This window comes from Tachyglossus aculeatus, chromosome 10 (assembly GCF_015852505.1).
Source record: "Tachyglossus aculeatus isolate mTacAcu1 chromosome 10, mTacAcu1.pri, whole genome shotgun sequence".
NCBI lineage: Eukaryota > Metazoa > Chordata > Mammalia > Monotremata > Tachyglossidae > Tachyglossus > Tachyglossus aculeatus.
In genome coordinates, this window is record NC_052075.1 from 36352894 (window position 1) to 36379800 (window position 26907).

The 26907-nt window shown below is 43.8% G+C and overlaps 1 protein-coding gene across 1 annotated transcript in view; it reads right to left on the reverse strand.

Moving 5' to 3' along the window:
- The window catches only part of ASZ1 (ankyrin repeat, SAM and basic leucine zipper domain containing 1), a 74952-nt gene extending 48407 nt beyond the window's left edge, over nucleotides 1–26545 (reverse strand). Inside the window, exons 1-4 of the mRNA XM_038753240.1 lie at nucleotides 26422–26545; nucleotides 21834–21930; nucleotides 6649–6771; nucleotides 4800–4911 (exon numbers count right to left, since the gene is read on the reverse strand). Of these exons, the coding sequence (XP_038609168.1) occupies nucleotides 4800–4911; nucleotides 6649–6771; nucleotides 21834–21930; nucleotides 26422–26523 (434 nt within the window). The 5' untranslated portion in view covers nucleotides 26524–26545. The remainder of the gene's footprint in view (nucleotides 1–4799; nucleotides 4912–6648; nucleotides 6772–21833; nucleotides 21931–26421) is intronic.
- Between the last annotated feature and the right edge of the window lie 362 nt (nucleotides 26546–26907).

The following is a 26907-nucleotide window of genomic DNA, read 5'->3' on the forward strand; positions in this document are numbered from 1 at the left end:
GAAGGACGGTGAGAAGTTGGGCAGTAGAGGAGACAAGTGTGCAGGCTGGGTTGCAGTAGGAGAATAGCGAGGTGAGTTGGGGTGGGGGGGCAAGGTGATAGAGTCATTCTAGGGCCTCAGGTCAGGAAGGAAAGGGCCTGAGGTGAAGGAGAGGCAGATGCCCAAGAGCCAAAGCTAGGTGAAACTAGCTTTTAAAGCAGTAGACAGACTTCATTCTAGGGCCTAATTGTGTGCAATCCTGTCTCGTACTGGAAGTATTTTGTGTGAGCATCGCTGATGGCACTGCTTAAGAAGCCAGATGCGTCTGTGGGGAGGGATGTCCAAACCCCATCCTGCAAGTCAAACCCAGCCCTTTGGACGCTTGAATCCTGCCTGTCAAATAGTAGGTTCAGCAGCCTACATGCTTGGCTCTCGGCAAAGTGGCTCAGTATAGGACCAAACTGGCTCATTCCAGGGTGAGCGATTTGAAGGATGAAATTACCGCCTTGACAAGGAGCTCCGTTCTTTGAACACCACATGCAATGGGCTACCATTGCTTTAAATCTGATGGTAAGGAGATTCTGTTTGATGTGGAGGCGGATGGTCGACAACTGGAGGTTCTTGAGGAATGGGGAAACACGGCCTTAAGGCTTTTGTAGAAAAATGATCCAGGCAGCAGAGTGAAGTATGAACTGGAGTGGGGGAAAAGAGACAGGAGGCGGGGAGGACAGCAAGGAGGCTGATATAGCAATCAAGATGGGATGGGATTAATGCTCAGATTAACGTGGCCCCAGTATTTGCTTGACAGAAAGTCCTCAGGTCAGGAAGGAAAGGGCCTGAGGTGAAGGAGAGGCAGATGCCCTAGAGCCAAGAGATACCAAACAGGGACAGATTTCAGGCCTTTTGGGCCCCCACTCACACTTTCCAGGCCTATTGATGTGGCTCTTGGCTCGTTGCAGAAACCTGAGAAGAACTGGGGCTGGTGCAGAGTCAAAAAATTATTTAGGAGTGAAGTCGGTGATATCACCCTACAGTCTGAATACTGATTCCTACAGAGCTGGGTACCCTTGGCCCAAGGAATTATTCAGAGAACAATCAAATCTGTGGATGATGACACTAAGAGTGAAATTTCCTGAGTGGGGGTATGGCTGAAAAGCCACCTCGCACCCAGTATACATCCCATCTACTGTCCTGACGAGTTGGCTATTGGCAGCGCCTGGTATGGTTGTTTGCTCTGAGTTTCAGTCTTGCCCGATTCTTGAAATGCTCGTTTGAAAAGAGCTACTCCTTTATTGATTGCAGCATACCGGGCTGGTCTGTCTGCTGCGGCTACCTTCTAACCCTGAACCGTCATGCTGCATTGTTGGAGGCTCAACTTTACTGCCTCCTTAACCCTCCCGTCATATTGGTTAGCTCATCTCAGCTCACCCTACAACAACAGGTTGGGTACCCTACCGTCTGTCGCTGATTCTTCCCTCGTCACTCACCCTGCAGAGCAGCGCTGAGGTGTACCTAGCTTTTAAAGCAGTAGACAGACTTCATTCTAGGGCCTAATTGTGTGCAATCCTGTCTCGCACGGGAAGTATTTTGTGTGAGCATCGCTGATGGCACTGCTTAAGAAGCCAAACGCATCTGTGGGGAGGGATGGCCAAACCCCACCCTGCAAGCCAAACCCAGCCCTTTGGATGCTTGAATCCTGCCTGTCAAATAGTAGGTTCAGCAGCCTACGCCCTTGGCTCTTGGCAAAGTGGCTCAGTATAGGACCAAACTGGCTCATTCCAGGGTGAGCGATTTGAAGGATGAAATTACTGCCTTGACAAGGAGCTCCATTCTTTGAACACCACAAGCAATGGGGGTACCATTAGCAGGGACCTAAGTGACCTACCATCGACAGGCATTTATAAATCTGCCCCTTGAGAGTGTTTGGAAACTCCTGCTAAGCACCACTACTGCTCTTTTGGCCTTCCATCTGGCCTGAAGCTTGATGCCACACCATTGCCGCACTCCATCTGACAGGATCCCAAGGAAATGCTAATCTGCTTATTTTGATTTCCTACTTATCTATCAGTACATCGCTGAACAGTGTGTTGCCTCCTTAGACGGAATCTTGAGCTGCAGCCAGTTCCATGTCGCCAAGGAAAACTGTTTGTGCAGCTCATTTAATATGTTATGTGGGTCTCAAAGATATACTCATCTGCTTGTCAGAGCTGACCAAAATATCAATTTGGGGAAAACAGAGTAGGAGAAAGAAAAGCCAAGACAGAACACACAAGCAGAGATCCACAGCACATGATGAGTAATGATTTTAGTCCTACTGGTGAACTAAGCCAACATTTCATTCATTCGATTCACTCGATCGGAATTAGTGAGTGCTTATTGTGGGCAGAGCAACACATTTGTTGAGCCTGCTAATACATACAAGTGCAGGTGGGGGAAATGGGAGAAAAATTTTAAAGGAAATAAATCTGGAGTCATTTCAATAATAAATCAATAATTTTGTGAAAGGTTATCTTTCAGCTACTATTCTGCTGTTGAATTGCAAAACTAAATGTTCACCAATGCAGTTGATATGAACAAAGCTGATTAAACATTATTTATTAATCTAGTTCAAAGGGTACAGCTAATTGCAATAATAAAATACACTCTGAGATTGGAAGAGTTGCCATATTTCAAGAAGTCAATATGATTTCCCATCTGCCAACAAGGTGCAAGGAATTAAAACTTTTCAAGTGCCAAGACTACAAATAAAACAATGACATGCTAACCTTTAACATATCTTGTTCAGTTAATTTTATAAGACGATCATCTAATCATTTAATTTTTGAAGCAAAATTTAAGTGCAAAGGACTAAAAAGTCTCCAATAATAAAGTTGATTCACTGTATTTCCAGTCATAAATTCTTACAGGTTCTGCCTATAAAGTTGGGCACTTCTTCATATTTCTGTCAATGCAATATTTTTAGCCAAGTACTTAATTTTTACGACAGGAAAAATGAATTATACACAGTAACTGCGAAGCTGTTTCAGAATTTAATGAATTACATAGCCTAATAAAAACAACTCACCTGATTTACAAATGAGCAGAGCCACTCAATTCACCCTGCAAATCCCAAGGTCAGGGACTTCTTGTTTTCTATTTTTAAGTTAAATAAAATCTCTTTTATTGCCTATGACATGACCAGGTGCCCCGGCCAAGGTTAGGTGAGGTGTCGGTAACTGCCAAGAGATAAAGCTAATGGATCCTGCTGTAAAAATGGGTTGCGCAAATGCACACCACCTTGTTGAAATAAAATGGACTAATAGGGCATTTTTTTACATGAGTGCTATGTCTTATCAAGTAAATGTCACATCTTTTAACATGAACTTTCCACAATACATTCCTTCTCCATACCCTTACTAAGGTGGAGTCACAGGGCTTTATGATAGTATCGCATTTTATTCTGGGTATTAAAATAACTAATATATTACTTTCTAAAAAGAGTGTTCACGTTCCCTGATTAGCAGAAATAATTCATGCGTCTCCCTAGTTGCTAGTAGGGGAGGAGTAGCAGTTTTAGCATTTATTCAGCACTCACTGTGTGCAGACCGTTGTATTAAGCACAGGGAGAGAATATACAGGCAGAAATCAGATTTGGGCCTTGTTGGGAGGGAGAGAATTCCTGGAAGGGGTGGAAAGCCTGTTGTAAATCAGTAGTGGGATACAACTGTGCCTAGTGCAATTTAATGGGGATGAGAGAATAATGCCTTTCACACGCTAAGAAGAGGAGCGGTGCTAGATGTCAACCCACCACCTGGATAAAGCAGGGGTGGGTTAGAGGTTGTGTGCCTCTGTCCATTCCACTATTTTTACATTAACACATCAAAAAGCTTTGTGCATGCGTACGCACACACACAGAAGTAGATTCGTGTGATTTTCAAAATGCACTTTATCTTGTCATGGAATGTATCTTTTCACCAGGGAAAGATTCATTGACTTACACACCGTTAATATAAAATCTCTCAGAAACTCTGAAATATTTCACATCCACTGATAAGACTACTTAGGAGTCAGAAAATTGTTTACCAAAAAGATCATTTAACTGTGTGAACCTGCCATCTACCTCAGAGAACAAAACAAATCTGTATTAGGCAATACTTCTTAGTTTGAGACCAGACCCCCACAGAGGATTTGATCAAAGTTTTGATAAAATGCATTTTTTTGGAAGGTCAAACTATTATATCAGTTATTTGCTAAGAACTGAACTTACTAAATGATCTCTTTCATCCTTATTTTCTGAATTGTAATTGGAGCAACTAAAAAACGTTTTGGTAAAAAGTAAGAAACACGCTGTTCTAAAGAATGTAAGGAAAAATATTTCAGGTTAACTGAAGAAAATGAAGAATTAACTCAATTTTGAATATGAACATTCTGTTTCCCATTTATCTGAAAGAGAAAAAGGCTGCTACCCTTTTCCATGCCTCAGTTTTCACATAGCGTAGAAATAAATCCCCTTAATTCACTCATTAACCAATTCTCCAAATACATGAAAAAACGAGTTGCCCTCTGTGATTTTCTTTTCACTGTGGAAACAAACTCGAAGACTTGGGGCCAAGGGAAGGAAAGGCCAGACAAAATTCATACTATTACCAGACCAGACCAGTGGTCTGCCCTGCCCAGTTTTCTGTCCTTGACAGCTACTACAGGTGGCAGGAACTGACTGTTTAGAAATTAAATAAATTGATTCACATTACTCCTGTTGAAGAGACTGACCTTAGAATGTAAAAGCTTAGTAAAAAGGCTGAAACATCAGAAACAAATATTGCAGTCTTCATTCCCCATACCTGCAAGTAACATTAGGGCTGGCATTTCTTGAAATAAGTAGCTCTGCAGTCTTCAAAATCTGTTCTTCTGGAACTCGAGCTGAACATGCAGCCATCAGAACAGTGTGCTGATCTATATTGAAGAGTACCATTGAAAGAAAATATATATATCAGGAGAAGCAGGGTGGCTCAGTGGAAAGAGCAAGGGCTTGGGAGTCAGAGGAAATGGGTTCTAATCCTGACTCCACTACTTGTCTACTGTGTGACCTTGGGCAACCCACTTAACTTCTCTGTGCCTCAGTTACCTCATCTGTAAAATGAGGATTAAGACGGTGAGCCCCATGTGGGACAACCTTGTATCTAGTATTACTTTGTATCTACCTTGTATCTACCCCAGTGCTCAGCACTTAGGAAGCGCTTAACAAATTCCATAAAAATAATAATTATTATAATATATTAAAATACTATTTGTTTTATGAGGTGACGGTAGCGCAACAATGAATTTTCCTGGCATTTGGTAGGAGTCCTTCCATCTTACAATCTGGTTCCAAATTGCAACTCTGAAAGGAGGACATCACCTTTTTATTCCCCTAGTTCCCACCAGCCCTAAAGTACAGTTTGTTTTTTTTGCTGTTGTTAGGCACTAACTATGTGCCAGGCAATGTGCTAAGTGATGGAGGTAGATACAAGCTAGTCAGGTTGGACACAGTCCATGTCCTACATGGGGTTCCCAGGCTTAATCGTCATTTTACAGATGAGGGAACTGAGGCACAGAGAGGTTAAGTGACTTGCTCAATGTCATATAGCAGACAAATGGCGAAGCTGGGATTAGAACCTAGGTCCTTCTGATTCCCAGGCCCATGCTCTATCCATTAGGTAATGCTGCTTCTCTATTCAACAGTATCATGCATTTGATACTGCTAGTCACATTGCTTTTCTGGGAACTTTTGAATGGGATGGACAAAAAAAGAGAAAGAACGTTATGAGAATTAATTTACATATTAGGGATGAGTTTTTATAACTGCATGTTTTCATACTTTGCAAGGGTGTTTCTATATAAATTGACAACCGGATAGGGCAGCCTATAAAAATTTGGGACTGTCCCAGATAAACCGGAAGGAGCTGTCAGCCTAGCTGGCTCACCCTATTTAAAAAGACCATTTCATGACATCCAGTTTGCAAAATAATTTGGTATGTGCTCTCAAAACTGAACACCACCTTTTTCTAACCTCTAAAGCATTAAACACTATAGCACAAACCCGTGCCATACAGAATCCCGGCTCCACCACATGTCTGCTGTGTGACCTTGGGCAAATCACTTAACTTCTCGGAGCCTCAGTTACCTCATCTGTAAAGTGGGGAAGAAGACTGTGAGCCCCACGTGGGACAACCTGATCACCTTTTATCCCCCCCAGCACTTAGCACTTTGCCCATAGTAAGCGCTTAACAAATGCCATCCTTATTATAACTTGGGTCTTGCAAATATATAGTTACTGAGAATCACACAAAAGTTATACAGTGAAGGGGTGGCTAAATTGTGGCTCTTCTCAGGGTGTGTGGCTCACTTGTTTTATTGTTATGATGGTAGGTGCTGCTTCTTCAACCCCTGTGGGGGGCAACCCCTCTCCTCCCCTCAGTGACCACCCCCCTGGGTGTCTCTTGTGTTGCCACCACAACTCATCACTTCTCCACCCTACCCCTCCACCCCTCACATCCCAATCCCAAGATACATCGGCTTGCCATTTGGGTTACTGCAAGTCAGTCATTTTATGTTTTTGTTTTGCCGCTCTTCAGTACAAACGGCTTGGGCACCCCAGTATTTATGTTTATGTTTATGTTAAGTGTTTATGTTAGTTCCAAACCTTCTTACCTTTTGCAAAGCTTGCATTTGCACCTCTGTCCAACAGGATACGCACCAGATCAACGTTAGCAACGCTAGCAGCATACATAAGGGGAGTCCATCCGAACCGAAAACTTGAGTCGACTTGCACGCCTGTCAAAATTAAACACCCCATGTGACCAAGAGCTTTATATTAAAGAGCACCCTTCCAAACCTCGAGAACAAGTATCGATAAAGAGTCATGTTGCTTCCTTATAACTTTTAGGAAATCCCAAATTGGAACAACTGGTTCTTGACCACCTGGCCTTGCCACTTAATGGTACCTCAGCCTACACCTTGAAGCATTTTTTCAGCTTCCAGCCTACCCAAAGACGCATCATGTCAGACCAATTTCTTTTCATAGGGAAGTGTGAGAGTTCAATTCACAAATGGTTTATTGCCAATGAAGATTATCAGCTATATGTTGGGCTTTCCAAAGCATTCTACGATTCTACATATCCTGAACTCAATGCTTCCCTCTGTGGAGGGAAAAACAGGCCCTCCAACTGACAGTGCTACTACTCTGCTGCTCTACTCTTGCTAAGTTTGCCTGGCTTTATTCACTTAGCATAATGATCTATAGCCAAGACACACGCTTGTTGGGACAGACAGCGATTCTATCACTAGAACAGAGATGAGAGAGAGGGGAAGGGGGATTGTTCCCCTTTGCTGTCCTGAGGGGCATAATACTGAAGTCCCTGGAGGCCCAGAGGAGATCAAAGCACATTAACTTTAGGAAAATTCAGTTCAAGTAGGATCTCCTCAAGAGTGTGACTATTAATGGTGTAGTGGATAGAGCAAGGGGCTGGGAGTCAGAAGGTCATGGCATGGGTTCTTAATCCCGGCTCCACCACTTGTCTGCTGTGTGACCTTGGGCAAGTTACTTCACTGGGCTTCAGTTACCTCATCTGTAAAATGTAAAAAGAGTCCCACATGGGACAGGGCCTGTGTCCAACCCAATCTGCTTGTACCCATCCCAGCACTTAGTATAGTGCCTGGCACATAGTAAGTGCTTAAATACCATAATAATGATAATAATGACATTATTATTATTATTGATAAAATATAATTTCTTAGTCAATCTCAAGTATCAAAAATCCTTGACTTTTTAATAACCAGTGAAAAAATCCCATTAACAAATATTTCTTTCCTAAATTTAGTTTTCTAGCCAAGACATTTCCATTGGCCCAACCTACCAACTCGCAGAGCTGCATAAGCCATCTCCAAAAGGTAAATAGCTCCGAAAGGTAAATAGCTACAAATGAGAAATGCTCATGGGACTGTGTGTGAGTTACTCTCCTGGATTCCAGGGCTGAAACTCCCATCTTTGTAATTGCTAACATTCCACCTTACTTTGGGAATGGTGGGTGGGAATGAAACCTGGCCAGTGAACTATTAATTCTGAAGCTCTGCAAACACTGCAGTCATTATCGGAAGTCTTTTGCTTCCTTGCTAGAGGCAGTCCTCCTGAGCCCATAGACTCTGCCTGGTGGAGTTTACAGTGCACATGCAGATGGGCCGCCAAGCAGGCTGCTTTGCCTGAAAAGTCTGAATCCAGTTGTTTTTGTCCCAAATCTCAGTTAAGACAACCTGTGACCATAACCCTTTCCACCCGCCTACACAGCAAAACTGTTCTCAATTAATGGAGACTTCAAAGTCATCACTGGTCATGGTTTATATGACTTAGGATGTTGGGAATTAATTGAGGAAGGCTTATTGAAAAAAGTGGGGATTCAGGAGGGCTTTTTATATGGGGGGCGGGGGCTGTGGAGACTGTGAGTCCATCTTCTAGACTGCGAGCCCGTTATTGGGTAGGGATTGTCTCTGTTGCAGAATTGTACTTTCCAAGCTCTTAGTACAGTGCTCTGCACACAGCGCTCAATAAATACGATTGAATGAATGAATGAATGAAAGACAAGAAAGAGATGTGCAAACAGTTTAACAGACAGGTCTAGTCTTATTTCAAGAATTTTATCACTGTAAAGCTACTTGCTAGGGAAATCAATTTTTCTTTTTGGTTTTCAGTCACGGGTCACCTTGGGAATGGGGCATTTTCTACTGTGGCAGGACTTTTCAATTCTCCAAGCCTCTAAAGCCAGCCTGGGCTGTGAGTGAATTTTCCAGAGTGGCAGGAGGCTACTGAGAACCTCAACATTCATATAAAACGGCAGCCTAGTAAGTCACTTAACTTCTCCGTGTCTCAGTTACCTCATCTGTAAAATGGGGATTAAGACTGTGAGCCCCACGTGGGACAACCTAATTACCTTGTATCTACCCCAGTGCTTAGAACAGTGCTTGGCACATAGTAAGCACTTTACAAATACCATCATCATCATCACCCTGAGCCTTGGATCAGGTCAGGTGTGCATCAGTCTTCACAGAGCAGTCACCAAGCAACACCCCTCTCAACCCCACCCCAGTTCCTGGCAATTGTGGCATTTTCTACAGTTACCACGGCCTAGTCACAGGTGTGCTATCAGCACTCACAGTGAAATAGGGGTCAGAAGTTAAGGTTCCTACAGAAAAGAGAAGGTAAAAGGAAGAAGAGAAAGAAGAAAGTCTTTGAGAGAGCAACTCTTCTTGGGGGAGAAAATCTCAACTCCCGAATATTTTTGGTCCAAGTACGAAGCAGTGCAATTGTATAATAATAATAATAATAATAATGGCATTTATTAAGCGCTTACTATGTGCAAAGCACTGTTCTAAGCGCTGGGGAGGATACAAGGTGATCAGGTTGTTCCACAGGGGGCTCACAGGCTTCATCCCCATTTTACAGATGAGGGAACTGAGGCACAGAGAAGTGAAGTGACTTGCCCCAAGTCACACAGCTGACAAGTGGCCGAGCCGGGATTTGAACCCATGACCTCTGACTCCAAACACCGGGCTCTTTCCACTGAGCCATGCTGCTTCTCTGTATTGTATAAATTGTACAAACTGTATAAATTGTACAACTGTACAATTGTAAATTGCATAACTGTACAAATTGTATAAACCTTCACAGCTGCCTTGCACTCTACCACGCAGTGAAACCTTTGGGAGAGGAAAAATATGGAGAGATAAGGGGGTGGGGGGAAGAAGACAAGAAAGTGGAGATCTGGGAAAGGTACAGTAATTAAATGAGACATTAAACACAATATAAAAATGAATAAAAAAAGACTCCTCGATAAGGAATCCAGGTAGGACAATTTTCTCTTCATTCTTATTTTAGGCCCAATATACTGATGTTATTGACCACTACATCCTTATTCTTGCTCCTGCTATACCGGCACGACTGACATCTGCTGCCCCGCTACGTCCACAGCAGGAACCATGGTTTTGGCACATGGTTGTGCTTACCAGAACAGTAAACATGAAAATACCATCGACTGATTTGACTAACAACTAAACTCAGTACAGACCAGCGCAGCCAGAAGGTCCTGCCTAGTTATAAATTTGTATATGACTCTAATATTTAAGAAGTGTGACCTAGTTAACACTGTAACATTACTTATGGACTCAGTCGATCTTCTCTTGAGCAAAGAGATCTTTTTGGGCACAAATCCCCAGTTTTCTCTTCATCAGATAGGGGAGTTCAATAAAAGTTTTGAATGAGCCCCAGTTCTATAGTTGTTCTATTCAGAATAACATCCACCTAATGAAATTGGACTCTCAAGAGGAGATGTAGTCCTCCCATCTATGAAGCCCACTAGGTTCAGCTCTTGGGTTTTATGCAGGCAGTATTATGGAGCTTCAGACCTGATCTAAATGGCAGGGGTCTGCTGCAATAAGCATCTTCTTGTTTTAAAGGACCAAGACGCAGCCTTTGATGATGGGAGCTTTACTTGATTGCCAGAAACAGCCTTCCAAAATGACTATGCAAATTCCACCAATTTTCAGTGGGAGCATGATGATCTGCTGAAATAGAACACAACTGTTTTGAGGGGATAGATTCCGGGCACATGAGAGCAAATCATCCACTGGGCAATCTTTCTACTTGTGTTGGACCCATCTTCCTTCACTGTGAGGACCCCCGGGGAGAGCTGACATCTTCCCAAGTCCCATGAAATGAGGGACAAAATTGTCTGGAGCTGGCTCTCAGTCAATAAGTGACCCAGGCTGGTGACCTGATGCGGCCAATTGATGGCCCTGGGGAGTTTATACACCTCTCGACATATGGGTTGAAAGGAGTATAAACCTGCCCAAAGAATTTCTCCCCAAAATGCAATGTAGTCTGGCAGCTAATGCAGTACTGGTACCGACAAACATCAACAGTCATTATGAGTGGTGTACACAACCTTACACTAACCCAAACAAAAACGACAAAATGCACTATTGATATTGACAAACATCAACAGTCATTATAACTAGTATACACAACTTTACATTAACCCAAACAAAAACAAATGCAATATTGACATTGACAAACATCAGTCATTATGACTAGTGTATGCAACTTTACACTAACCTAAACAAAAATCAAAATGCAGTATTGATATTGACAAATATCACCAGTCATTGCGACTAGTGTATAAAACTTTACACTAACCCAAACAAACACAACACAAAAACCCACAGATTGTTTTCTATGCTGGGATTGCAGATCTAGCCTAAAAGCTAATGCCCAAAAGTGGTTGGGTTAATTTGAGTTATTACATCACACCAGAGGTCACAGTGGAACTTGGAAAGCAAAATGAATTAGCTTAGTACTAGATAATGGATTTATTCATATTATATTTTATTAAAACCATAACACTATTTATTTATTTAATTTGTACATATTTATTCTATTTATTTTATTTTGTTAATATGTTTTGTTTTGTTGTCTGTCTCCCCCTTCTAGACTGTGAGCCCGCTGTTGGGTAGGGACTGTCTCTCTATGTTGCCAACTTGGACTTCCCAAGCGCTTAGTACAGTGCTCTGCACACAGTAAGTGCTCAATAAATACGATTGAATGAATGAACACTATCCACAGGGTCTCATAATTTGATTCAAGCAGAACAAGATAGCACCTGCCCCTCAAAAGAAGTACAATTTACTTCAGATAAAGGCACGTGTTAGGAAGATCAATTGGTTTACAAACATATTTCACCTCTGGTGTGACAACATCCTTAGATTGCTAGTATTACTAATAATAATTATGGTACTTGTTAATAGCTTATTATTTACCAAGCACTCACTGCATTAACCAAGACAACTCAATTAGACGCATTCCCTTGTCCCACATGGGGGCTCACAGTCTAAACAGAAGACAGTAGGATTTGTGTAATAAATAATAAATAAATATCTGTTAAGCACTTACTATGTGCAAGGCACCGTACTAAGCGATGGGGTGGATACAAAAAAATTGGGTTGGACGCAGTCTGGGTCCCACGTGGGGCTCACATTCTCAATCCCCAGTTTTCAAATGAGGTAACTGAGACCCAGAGAGGTGACTTGTCCGAAGTCACACGACGGACAAGTGGCGGAGCCGGGATTAAATCCTTGAACTTCTCACTCCCAGGCCCATGACCTATCCACTATGTCATGCTGCTTCTGTAAAAAAAGTCCAATGTGCCACCTGTTATAAAGTCCATTTTACCGATGAGGAAACTGAGGCCCAGAAGTTAAGTGACTTGCCCAAGATCCCACAGCAAACAAGAGGCAGAGCCGGGATTAAAAACCCATATCCTGTGCTGTGCTTTGTGTCTGTGCTGTTTCCATTAAGGCATAACTTTAGGAGACACAAAATATGAGCATCAATTCCACACAAAGGGAGCTCGACCTACATGGAAAACAGCATCAGCTATTGCTGCAGCTCCCTAAAGCATTTAACTGCAGAATTAACTCCTTCAGTTTTCTGCCACATTTTAACATCTTTTGGCCACAATTTCCACCCAGTTCCGTGGAAGTCTCTCAGGGATCCCCACACTTGCCTCTCTGAACTCTGAGATGTTCTAAACTACCCAGGCTCCACAGCAATTAATTTCACTCCTATCTATACCAACGCAAAGAAGACTACTAGATAATTTTACACTTTAGTCCTGTTTCACTTCATTTCATTTCCACTTTTTCAGCTTTAGTAGAGAGGAGGGTTGTGAGCACTCAAACGTGTTCAATGATGGTGATAACTACAAACACACCAGTAAGGAAAGATTTTCATTTGGTAGAAACACAAGAAGGATCTGTTTTAAATGACATCACTGATGTTCTGGGGAAAAATGTCGGAAGTTCTAGGAACAGAAAGATTCTGGCACTATGCTGCTTACAAATGACCTATTCAATTGCCTTTTTTTCCATCACTTACATTAGGTGGAACCAACCTGTCTTGATTGGGGTGTCCCGTCATCATTGAGAAATTGGTGAGGACTGATCCTCTGCTTCTACCTCACCTCTGAGAGCAAGGAGAAGAGATGCTTTGAGCCCTCTCCCGAGTGCCATAACCAGAGTAGAAATGGGAACACTAGCCAGCTTAAACAATGGCCTGGGTAACTGTGTTGACCCTTTTCCAAACCTCTGTGGTGCAGGACTGTGTTAACAGAGGGACAGATATATATATACACACTCTCTCTCTCCTTAAGGACAGAGATCATGAACTATACTTTCCCAGGCACTCACTAAATACCATTGGTTGGGTTACTATATAATCTATTCGGCAGTGTGAGACAGAGAAGTAGAGGGAAGACAACAAACTAAAACAGAAAGATAAGCCAAAGATGGCAAATAAGGGAAAAATCCAAGGGTAATACTGTTTGGTGAACTGAACCAACATTAGTTGAGCACTAACTCTCAATACCATTTTTAATACAGAGTACATCAAGAACTGGGGATATAAAAGCAAGCGACTGAGTTTATGGGCTGATACAGGTGGTCTGGTGGGCCATAACTTATTTACAAGTCACACATTTTGCTTCCCACTTCAATAAAATGGCACAGCCTTTTTATCAGAGAGGAAAAAAATTCTGATACATTCCAGAAGTTATATTTTTGGTAATGTAAACAATGGCAGCTCCCTTTGTCCTTCAATTAATCTTTCCAATAAACACTGGCAGTTTATTTACAATAGAGAGAGAAAAACATGATCCTTGCCTTCTGGTAAGTTCAGAAACTGAGAAAGAGTCAGCTAGGTCTGAATATTAATAAAATAATCTTTTTTCCTTCAAGCAAGGTAGAAAATAAATGCCTTCAAAATTGTGGTAATGTGACTTCCAATACACTATTAAAATGACTACTATACATTAGATTTTATAACTTTTCCTGCAGAGCAGATTCAACTGATTAATGAATTCACACTCCTTGTTCAAAACAGGTTACCAATTATTGGAAACACATAGTTTTATGGTTCAAAGAATGTACAGTTTTCTGTGAAATATAACATGGGCTACGTGCACAGGAATGACCTTAACCATCCTTCAATGTATGGTATTATAGCCTCTGGTGATATAATGCGAGGGCCAATCTACAAAATTGCTATTTATCAAGCCTCTCATAAAAGTAAACAATTTATGGATATCGAATTTCCCTGGCCAGGAGCTGTCTTAAGAAATAACTCTAAAGTCAGTGACAGATCTACATACATTCAGTTTTCCTGTAATACCAAGTTATTGATTAACCAGGCAGTAACAAAAAGTTGTGAAAATATAAGAGGCCTTGTCTGACACCCTGTACACAGCCGCTTCTTCTGACACCTCACTGTGCACAATGTGGGAAGGATGTTCTCTAGTAATGCTGGTGGGATTTATTGAGTTCCCACTAAACACTTGGGGAGTTCAACAGAAATACAAGACATGTCCCCTGTCTTAAGGAGAGCTCACAGGGGAGACAAAGACATTCACAGGCAAAGCAATCTGAACAAATGTTCAGTTAAAGTGCTACAAATGGGCAATAAATACATCAAGGGCAAGAAGGGACTGAAGTGTGGGTAAGACTTAGAATGTTAATAATCAGTCAGGGAACCTGTGGAGGAGGTGAATTTTAGGAAGGCTTTCAATCATTCATTCATTCAATCGTATTTATTGAGTGCTTACTGTGTGCAGAGCACTGTACTAATCAGTGGTATTCACTGAGCACCTACTACATGCAAAGGATTGGACTCAACCCTTGGAAGACTACAACAGAATTAATTGATGATATCCCTCCTCTTATAAAGTGGGGGAGGGCTGGGTTCTGACAGATTTGTGGGAAAAGGGGGTTCCAGGCACTGGGGATGACCTGAGTAAGGGGAGGGAAGCAGGCAAGAGGACAACAGGATAGAGCCATGAGTTGGGACTTAGAAAGAGGAAACAATGCAGGCAGGGGAGGGGTGAGTGAGGAGAGCCAACAAGCAAGGTGCAGAGAGCTGGTAGGGAACCTTAAAGCAAAGGGCAAGAAGTCTTGGCTTGATGCCGTGGGCGATGGGAATTACTAGAGGGATTTCAGGAGTCGGGAGAAGTGTCCTGCTGATCTGGGCTGCAGAGTGCTGTGTGGGCTGAAGGGAGAGAGACCGGCAGGAAGGCTGACACACTAGCCCAATCATGATATAACGAGTGCTTGAACCAGGTTCGTGGTCGTATCCATGCTGAAGAAGGGGGTGGATATGCAAAATGCTTTTGCGAAGCCAATCGGCTGGGTTTAGAGGCAGACTGGATGGGAGAGCAGACTGGTGGTGAGGAGATAAGGGCGATATCAAAGGCACAGGGAGAGCATTGGTGTTGTCAATGGAGATAGGGAAATTGGGAGTGGGAGAGTGAGAGAGTCTGAGGCACCAGTGGGGCCATCCAAGTGGAGATGGAGGCAAAAAGACATGCGAGGTTGGATGACGGGGAACAGGTCAGACATTGAAAGGTAGATGGTTGAATCACCCAAATGAAGGTGGTAGTTGAAGACAAAAAATATGAAAAAACTATATACCTGTGACATCTTTTGTTGTGGCTACTGCTTGTATGGTGTCAAATGAGAAAATGACCTTCCAAAAAACCTTTACTAAGAGTATCACCTCTTTATGTCCATTCTCCTCCTTCCCTCTGCTAATACATGCATTCTGTTTCATATTTATTGATTTCTTTGGTATTTGTTAAGCACTTACTATGTGCCAGGCATTGTATTAAGCCCTGGGGTAGATACAGGATCCTCAAGTTGGACACAGTCCCTGTCTCACATAGGGCTCACAGTCAATTCAATTCACTCACTCAATTCACAGTCAATTCACTCGCTCCCCTGTCCCTCTCCTCTGTTTTCATACTCACAGCCCTGAATCACCTCCATTGGAGAAGCTGCGTGGCTCAGTGGAAAGAGCCCGGGCTTTGGAGTCAGAGGTCATGGGTTCATATCCCAGCTCCACCAACTGTCAGCTGTGTGACTTTGGGCAAGTCACTTCACTTCTCCGGGCCTCAGTTCCCTCATCTGTAAAATGGGGATGAAGCCTGTGAGCCCCCCGTGGGACAACCTGATCACCTTGTAACTTCCCCAGCGCTTAGAACAGTGCTTTGCACATAGTAAGTGCTTAATAAATGCCATCATTATTATTATTATTATTATTATTATTATAGGCCACTACCTTAGCTCCTGCACACGAGCTGTGGAACGCTGCTGGTAGAAATCCAGATGTGGGGCCGACTTTGTCCATTTCAAATTCATCACGGTGTGCCTTAACTCTGCCTGACATTATTTCTTCATCCTTGCCTCCCATGCAAATTTCCCTTGCCAGACGTTCAGACGTTTAACCTCCATCCTCAAATCCCATCCCCTGACCCTTCTGTCTCTCGCCCCTAATGACTTGGCTATATACTTCAATGATAAAACTGAAACCATCAAGCGTGATTTACCTAAAATCTCCCTTGCTCCTCTCCAGTCACTCCCTCCTCCTGCCTTACCTTTGACTCTCTCATCTTTCCCAGAAATATCTCAAGAGGACATCTCCCATCTCCCCTCAAATCTTTCCTATCCACCTGCGCCTCCAACACCATTCATTCATTCATTCAATTGTATTTATTGAGCGCTTATTGTGTGCAGAGCACTGTACTAAGTGCTTGGGAAGTACAAGTTGGCAACATATAGAGACGGTCCCTACCCAATAGTGGGCTCACAGTCTAGAAGGGAGAGACAGACAACAAAACATATTAACAAAATAAAATAAATAGAATAAATATGTACAAATAAAATAGAGTAATAAATACGTACAAACATATATACATTGCTAATGCAGTGACCATCTGAATGGATCAAATATATATTTTACCAACACTTTTTCAAAGTCACATCTGATCCGGTTTTCCAAATAGGGAAAGCTATTTAGCATTCTGCTATCCTTCAATTCAATTTTTGCCTCGAAATGTCCCTTTTGATACCAGGTGGGCAAACCTCAACCTAGCCCGATATCCTTACTTGTGTTACAGGACTAATCTTGGGGAAAAAAAAGAACAATTTGGCCCAACCGAAGCTTGCTGTTATGTCCGGTGCCCTGGACTTCACTTACGAGTCTCCACTTACTTTGCACTTTATCAAAACAATTGCCCTCTCCCTTCTTCCCTCTCTGAACGCTACCCTCACTCTCCAATGGCCTCTTCCCCACTGCTATCAAACATGCTCATGTATCCCCTTTTCCAAAAACCCTCTCTTGACCAATTTTCTCCTTGATTCCCTCCAACCTGGCTTCCGATCCCTTCACTCCACGGCAAGTGCCCTCTCCAGGGTCACCAATGATCTCCTGGCCAAATCCAATAGCCTCTACTCCATCCTAATCCTTCCTGACCTCCCAGCTGCCCCGATTCTGTGGACCACCCATTCTTCTGGAAACATGATCTCACCTCAGCTTCACTAACAATGTCCTCTCCTGTTTCTCCTCCTATCTATCTGGTCGCTCACTCTCAGCCCCTTTTGTGGGAAGGTAGGTGGAAACTCCAGTCACCGCACCCTCTACTTACACTCCCATCTGCCACTGAAGGAGTTCCTAGAGGCCAAGAGATCCCACGTCACAGAGCTACTGATCGCCTCAAGTGCCGCTGACAGGCGACAGGCCCTAGAAGGGGTTGAGAGGCGGTAGCAACAGCAGCAGGAAGTCTCTTGTGAGTCCGGCAGCCATACAGTTTCGATAACGGGGTGGGAGATGATTTTGGAAGTGGAATATTTGCTTTTTAAGCAACATCCTTTTCTTCTTAACATACCTAGGTCCACCCTGAGGTAGTTACCCCAGACCCCTAATCTCCACAGGGAAGGACCTGACGGCTGGACTCTATCTCCCATCTCTCCCTCCTCTGTTGTGTCCTACTCACGGAAAGATGAGTCACCATTCTGAAATGCTACTCACCTCCCCAAACTTCCCTTCTCAAAATCCTAGAGTAGCTGCCAATCACTTTTCCCATCGGACAAACGTAAAGCCAACGGCTTCACGCCTCTCCATAAACTGGCTCACTCATCAGATCTGGTTGATTATTCCCCACTGTCCCAATTCATGCCCTCTACTCTTTTCCGGGTTCCTTTCATGCATAAATTCCAAGGGAGTGTTTGTCCATACAGGCTTCTGTTAAGGATTCGCAGCCTTGTGCACACCAAATCTCTCAGGACACTGCAGAGCTTCCAAAAGAGGCTAAGATACTGAGTGGAGCTGAAAACACCCCAACCAGGGCCTATGAAGGCTGCCTGCCTGTCACCTCAAGCTCCATCATGCATCCTCTTGCTCCCAAAGCTCTTACCACTCCATCACTCAGAATGAAAAATAGGCACCTATGATCCACGTCATCCCTCCACAGTTGGTCCTTCCATAGCAGACTGTGCACTTTCCCTTGTCTCAAAGCCCATTCCTACTTGTTTCTCACCAAACTACATCTTTCTCCTCCTCCTCAGCCTTACTGTAAATCAATCTCCTACAGACAGCCTACCCTGATTAACCTCCTACTGCTCTGATCACACCATTCATTCATTCAATCGTATTTATTGAGTGTTTACTGTGTGCAGAGCACTGTACTGCACTTGTACTACTTGGGAAGTACAAGTCGACAACATATAGAGACGGTCCCTACCCAGCAAGGGGCTCACAATCTTAGAACAGTGCTTTGCACATAGTAAGTGCTTAATAAATGCCATCATTATTATTATTATTAGAAGGGGGAGACAGACAACAAAACACAACAAAACATGTACACAGGTAGACATGTAGACCCCATCCATCCATTACAGCCTCCTCTGATTGTAATTTTACCACACTCTTGCCCTTTACCTAAATGCTCATGTTCTGTGATTGTGTGTCTTCTCCCAGTACGCACTAAGCTCCCTCAAAGCATGTATCTTATTTTATGCTTTTCTTCAATTTCCCTCAGTCCTAAGGCCGTGTTGTACGCTAATTGCTATGGCAATTTAAGTCTATTTTAATCTATCCTAGGTGTGGAAGATGGCTGTGGGGGTTGGGGGAGAAGAGGGAAACAAGTGGAAAGATGAGGAAACAGGACAATATGGTGAACTGGATGGGTGCAGATTACATGCTAATCATATTTAGAAAATTCTCGGCAATTCATTTCACTAACTGGCAAATCTGAATTACCTGATTCTTCTTGGGTTCCCATAATCACGTTCAATTTATGGAGGGGTATCTAGACATGCATGGGAAACCAAGATGCCTACAAAAAACACAGAGGACCTGCACCACACAAGGACATCAGCGCAGAGCTCACAACTCACACTCATCTGGATCCTGGCTACTTCCATAGAAATACGCCAACACCAAGAGGGGTACGAATCCTTAAACACAGATGTCCCGACACAGAAAGTGAGGCACAAACTTTGACCACAAACAGAACAGGGGTGCCAGGAGGTGAGGGAGACAAGGAGCAGGGAGAGGTCGTAAAGAGGCAGGGGGGAGAGTGGAAGACTGGGAAACAAGTGATTGGGAAGGAAAACCGAATGGAGTGAAAAGACTGAAGGAAATAAAATCATTCCACAAATGTTTCAGAGGTCACTCACAAAACCTGGCTGGAAAAATATCTAAAAATCATTAATAAAAAGTTTCTAGAAGTTAGAGTCTCACCAGTGGGAGTAACGACTTGGAAGGGAAGAAAAGAGAGAATGGAAAGTGGTTATAAACTTAGCACAGCTCAGATTAATTACAACTAGAAGATTTAATTACAACAGTACAAGATACATCATTCCACACGCATTAAAAAAACCCCACTCAGAATACTAGGCCCAAAGCATTACAGTTCTCACTTTTAGAAAATAACAGCTTCACCCAAACTAGATACTTGCACTTTTTCTCCTCTCACTTTCTATTATAAATCTGTGGTATTTACTGAGTGGTTACTGAGTGCAGAGCACTGTTCTAAGAGCTTGGGAGGGCACAATACAATACAGTTGTATTCCCTACCCACAAGAAGTTTACAATCTAGAAAGGAAGACAGACATTCAAATTACAGATAGGGAAAATGGGAGAATATAAAAATATGTACACAAGTTCAGTAGGACTGGGATGACTATCAATTGCTTAAGGGGTACAGATCCAAGGGCATATGTAATGAAGAAGGGAGAGTAAGGAAAATGAGGACTGAGTGGGGGAAGGCCTCTTGGAGGAAATGTGATTTTTAGGAGGGCTTTGTAAGTAGGGAGAAAAGGCGCTGCACACAGTAAGCGCTCAATAAATATGATTGAATGAATGGTCTGCCAGATATGAAGGGGGAGGATATGGGCAAGGGTTCAGTGGTGAGATATGAGATGGAAGTAAATTGCGTAGGTTGTATTAGAGGACCAAAGTGTGTGGGTTGTGTTATATTAGGACATCAGTGAAGTAAGATAGGAGAGGGAGAGCTGATTGAGTGCCTGAAAGCCAATGACAAAGAGCTTCTGTTTCCTTATTTCTCTATTTCTTTTCCTGCCTTTTACTTCCTTTTTCTCCATATGACTCTTTATACCCCAAGCTATTTCTCTCTGCGTATATGCTTATTCATTCATTCAAGTGTATTTGTTGAGCACTTACTGTGTGCAGAGCACTGTATTGAGTGCTTGGAAAGCACAATTCAGCAATAAAGAGACAATCCCTGCCCACACTGGGCTTACAATCTAGAAGGGGTGGAGACAGACATCAAAACAACTAGATAGGCATTAATATGTATAGAATTATAGATATAGACTGCAAAACAAGTAAACTGGCATCAATATAAATAGAATTATAGATATGTACATATATACACAAGTGCCGTAGGGTGGGGAGAGGGGGGTAGGTCAAAGGGAGAGAGTTTTGGTGATGGGAAGCTTATATTAAAGCATGTTCCTCTGTGGGGAGATGTGAATGTGCATGCACGTGTGTGCCTGGTGAGTGGTGTGGGGATTGTTAGCACAGTGGTCCAAAGGTTCAAATAATCAATGGCATTTAAGGAGTGCTTATTGTGTCCAGAGCACCATACTACGTGCTTGAGGAAGTGTATAATGTAACAGAATTGTTCCCTGCCCCCAAGGAGCTTAGCAGCTACGTATATGTACATAAGGGCTGTGGGGGTGAGGGTGGGGTGAATATCAAGGGCTTAGAGGGTACAGATCCAAATGCATGGATGATGCAGAAGGGAGAGGGAGAAGGTGAAATGAAGGCTTAGTTGGGGAAGGCCTCAGGGAGGAGATGTGATTTTAGTAAGAGTTCAAACTGGGGAGAAAGGAAGTCCACCACATATAGGCAAAGAGAGAGTTCCAAGCCAGAGAGAGGACCTGGACAAGAGGTTGGTGGCAAGATAGATGAGATCAAGGTGCGGTGAGTACATTGGCATCGGGGGAGAGAAGTGTGTGGGCTAAATTCTAATGGGAAGGCCTGCTCATGGTGTGCAATAAATTTCTCACTGTTCCCCACAAAGGGCAACAGAGGAGCTGCACACAGCATTCTTTGGGATTAGACTCCATTTAGACTCCATTTTTACTCCATTTAGACTCCATTTCTCCCCCTTTTAGACTGTGAGCTCACTGTTGGGTAGGGACTGTCTCTATATATTGCCAACTTGTACTTCCCAAGCGCTTAGTACACTGCTCTGCACACAGTAAGCGCTCAATATGACTGATTGATTGATTGACTCCATTTCCCTATTTATTTAAATCAAACTTTTAGTCACCTGAACAACTGGGCACCTATAATCTTTCCATTCTGCAGAAAGCCACGGAGTGCTAAAAAGCAAACAAAATGATGCGGGGGGGAAAAAAAATCTGGCAGTTTTTCCAATTGACCCAACCTTTAGTTCAGCTGAAACCAACATTAAAATTTCCAGCACTTCTCTCACCAGAATTTAGGAGCTCTTCAAGTAGTGAAGCATCGCCTGTAGTCAAAGCTCTCTTCAATGCCTCATCCTTCTCTTCACTCAGTAATGAGTCTTTCAGCTGCGGAGGGAGAGAGAGGAAAGGAGATCTCTCATTGTACTTCCCTAAATTCAGTCCTAATCAGAGCTAGAGAGACCGGTACAGAGACAATGTGAAGCGTTCATACCTCTCCTACTCCACAGGTCACCCTAACCAAACCATCATCATCATCAATCGTATTTATTGAGCGCTTACTATGTGCAGAGCACTGTACTAAGCGCTTGGGAAGTACAAATTGGTAACACATAGAGACAGTCCCTACCCAACAGTGGGCTCACAGTCTAAAAGGGGGAGACAGAGAACAAAACCAAACATACCAACAAAATAAAATAAATAGAATAGATATGTACAAATAAAATAAATAAATAAATAAATAAACCAGCCACCTGCCAACTATGTCTACTTTTCTGGCCCAACCAGCAACTTTGCTGCTTAGATGGGGGCAAAGAGAGTGGTTTGAAGGTTCAGATTATGAGAGGAAAGTCCAAGTGGCTGGAGGTGCAGTGACTGAAAGTCCGGTGTGGGCAGGGATTTTGTCTCTCTCTCTCTCTCTATTGCTGAATTGTGCTTAGTATAGTGCCCTGCACACAGTAATAATAATAATAATAATAATGATGGCATTTGTTAAGCGCTTACTATGTGCAAAGCACTGTTCTAAGTGCTGGGGGGGATACAGTGTGATCGAGTTGTCCCACGTGGGGCTCACAGTCTTAATCCCCATTTTTACAGATGAGGTAACTGAGGCTCGGAGAAGTTAAGTGACTTGCCCAAGGTCACACAGCAGACTTGTGGTGGAGCCGGAATTCGAACCTATGACCGCTGACTCCAAAGCCCGTGCCCTTTCCACTGAGCCACGCTGCTTCAAGTGGTGCTCAGTAAGTGCTCAATAAGTATGACTGAATGAATGAATGCAGGGGGCTGATAGGAAAAGGAGAAAGAGCTAAGGGGGCGGGGAGGAGGGCTGGGGGAGAGAGGAAGAGTAGAGCAGCCTTCCGGCGGGCCACAGAACGAATCTAGTCTTTGCTCACTCGAGGGAATCCTAAAAATGAAGGCAGCACTTCTTTTTATGGTATTTGTCAAGTGCTTACTACGTGTTGTTCTAAGCACTAGGGTAGATGCAGGGAATCCCATGTTACGGTTGGGGAAACTGAGGCCCAGAGAAGTTAAGCAACTTACCTAAGGTCACACAGCAGCCCAAATGCCAGAACCAAAATTGGAAGCCAAGCCCTGACACCGAGGGCAGTGCTTTTTCCACCAGCCCTCCCTCCTCCTACCAGACAGACAACTGCTCTTACCCCATCTTACCTCCTTCCCTTCCCCACAGCACCTGTATATATGTATATGTTTGTACATACTTATTTCTCTATTTATTTATTTTACTTGTACATAGCTATTCTATTTAATTTTGTTAGTATGTTTGGTTTTGTTCTCTGTCTCCCCCTTTTAGACTGTGAGCCCACTGTTGGGTAGGGACTGTCTCTATATGTTGCCAATTTGTACTTCCCAAGCGCTTAGTACAGTGCTCTGCACATAGTAAGCGCTCAATAAATACGATTGATGACGCTCTACGCCACTTCAAAGCCTTTTTGAAGGCACATCTCCTCCAAAAAACCTTCCCTGACTAGGCCCTCCTCTCCTCTTCTCCCACTCCCTTCCATGCCGCTCTTACTTGCTCCTTCATTCATCCTGTATATATGTATATATGTTTGTACATATTTATTACTCTATTTATTTATTTATCTTGTACATATCTATTCTATTTATTTTATTTTGTTAGTATGTTTGGTTTTGTTCTCTGTCTCCCCCTTTTAGACTGTGAGCCCACTGTTGGGTAGGGACTGTCTCTATGTGTTGCCGACTTGTACTTCCCAAGCGCTTAGTACAGTGCTCTGCACACAGTAAGCGCTCAATAAATATGATTGATTGATTGATTGATTGGTCTTCCCTCTCATCCCCACAGCACATACATATAGATCCGTGAAACAGCATGGCTTAGTGGAAAGAGCCTGGGCTTGGGAGTCAGAGATCATGGGTGAGCCCCCCGTGGGACAACCCGATCACCTTGTAACCTCCCCAGCGCTTAGAACGGTGCTTTGCACATAGCAAGCGCTTAATAAATGCCATCATCATCATTATTATTATTATTCTCTGGGCCCCAGTTCCCTCATCTGTAAAATGGGGATGAAGACTGTGAGCCCCATGTAGGACAACCTGATCACCATGTAACTTCCCCAGCGCTTAGAACGGTGCTTTGCACATAGTAAGCACTTAATAAATGCCATTATTATTATTATTATTATTATTATCATCTCTGCTCCGCCACTTGTCCACTGTGTGACTTTGGGCAAGTCATTTCACTCCTCTGGGCCTCAGTTCCCTCATCTGTAAAATGGGGATGAAGACTGTGAGCCCCCCATGGGACAACCTGATGACCATGTAAGTTCCCCAGTGCTTAGAATGGTGCTTTGAACATAGTAAGCCCTTAATAAATGCCATCATCATCATCATTATTATTATTATTATTCTCTGGGCCTCAGTTCCCTCATCTGTAAAATGGGGATGAAGACTGTGCGCCCCATGTAGGACGACCTGATCACCATGTAACTTCCCTAGCGCTTAGAACAGTGCTTTGCACATAGTAAGTGCTTAATAGATGCCATTATTATTATTATCTCTGCTCCACCACTTGTCAGCTGTGGGACTTTGGGCAAGTCACTTCACTTCTCTGGGCCTCAGTTCCCTCATCTGTAAAATGGGGATGAAGACTGTGAGCCCCATGTAGGACAACCTGATGACCATGTAACTTCCCCAGCGCTTAGAACGGTGTTTTGCACATAGTAAGCGCTTAATAGGTGCCATCATTATTATTATTATCTCTGCTCCGCTAACTTCTCCGCTGTGTGACTTTGGGCAAGTTACTTAACTTCTCTGGGCCTCAGTTCCCTCACCTGTAAAATGGGGATGAAGACTGTGAGCCCCACGTAGGACAACCTGATGACCATGTAACTTCCCGAGCGCTTAGAACGGCGCTTTGCACATAGTAAGCGCTTAATAAATGCCATCATCATCATCATTACTATTATTATTCTCTGGGCCTCAGTTCCCTCATCTGTAAAATGGGGATGAAGACTGCGCGCCCTATGTAGGACGACCTGATCGCCATGTAACTTCCCTAGCGCTTAGAACAGTGCTTTGCACATAGTAAGTGCTTAAGAGATGCCATCATTATTATTATTATCTCTGCTCCGCCACTTGTCAGCTGTGGGACTTTGGGCAAGTCACTTAACTTCTCTGGGCCTCAGTTCCCTCATCTGTAAAATGGGGATGAAGACTGTGAGCCCCACGTAGGACAACCTGATGACCATGTAACTTCCCCAGCGCTTAGAACGGCGCTTTGCACATAGTAAGCGCTTAATAAATACCATCATCATCATCATTATTATTATTCTCTGGGCCTCAGTTCCCTCATCTGTAAAATGGGGATGAAGACTGTGCGCCCCATGTAGGACGACCTGATCGCCATGTAACTTCCCTAGCGCTTAGAACAGTGCTTTGCACATAGTAAGTGCTTAATAGGTGCCATCATCATTATTATTATCTCTGCTCCGCCACTTGTCAGCTGTGTGACTTTGGGCAAGTCACTTAACTTCTCTGGGCCTCAGTTCCCTCATCTGTAAAATGGGGATGAAGACTGTGAGCCCCACGTAGGATAACCTGATGACCATGTAACTTCCCCAGCGCTTAGAACGGCACTTTGCACATAGTAAGCGCTTAATAAATGCCATCATCATCATCATTATTATTATTATTATTATTTTCTGGGCCTCAGTTCCCTCATCTGTAAAATGGGGATGAAGACTGTGAGCCCCATGTAGGACAACCTGCTCACCATGTAACTTCCCCAGCGGTTAGAACGGTGTTTTGCACATAGTAAGCGCTTAATAAATGCCATTATTATTATTATTATTATCTCTGCTCCGCCACTTCTCCGCTGTGTGACTTTGGGCAAGTCACTTCACTCCTCTGGGCCTCAGTTCCCTCATCTGTAAAATGGGGATGAAGACTGTGAGCCCCATGTAGGACGACCTGATCACCATGTAACTTCCCCAGTGCTTAGAACGGCGCTTTGCACATAGTAAGCGCTTAATAAATGCCATCATCATCATCATTATTATTATTATTATTATTATTCTCTGGGCCTCAGTTTCTCATCTGTAAAATGGGGATGAAGACTGTGAGCCCCATGTAGAACGACCTGATGACCATGTAACTTCCCCAGCGCTTAGAACAGTGCTTTGCACATAGTAAGCGCTTCATAAATGCCATTATTATTTAGTATTATCATTATGATCCCGTCAGGGGGCGGGCGGGGCGCGGATGACGTCACGGGGGCGGAGTCCCGTGGGCCACGCCCACTTTGGGCCGGCGCATGCGCGCGGCATTTGCCTTCTCCCCCGCCCTCCCCTCCCCTCCCCTCCCCTCCCCTGCACCCCCAGTGCGCACGCGCGGCACCTTGTCGGGCCGGTGGTGGTATCCGATGTCCCAGCCGTCCTCGTCGCTGTCGCTGTCCTCGCCGCCCCCCGGCACGGCCGGCCCGCCGAAGTAGCCCGCCATGCCCAACGACCGCCGCCTCAGCGCGCCTGCGCCGCTGGGCCCAAAGGGACGGTGGGGGGGAGGGGGCGCCCGTCACGTGACGCCGCCTCGCCCGCACCTGCCGCTCGGCCTCGCGGGGGATGCCGGGAAGAGGGCGAGAGTGGCCAAGGGGGCGCGCCATCTTGGACCGCCTCAGAGGCCTCTCCCCATCAGTCATTCAATCTATCAATCAATAAATCGTATTTATTGAGCTCCTACTGTGTGCAGAACACTGTACTAAGCGCTTGGGAAGTCCAAATGGGCAACATATAGAGACAGTCCCTACCCAACGGTGGGCTCACAGTCTAAAAGGGGGAGACAGAGAATCAATCAATCAATCAATCGTATTTATTGAACGCTTACTAT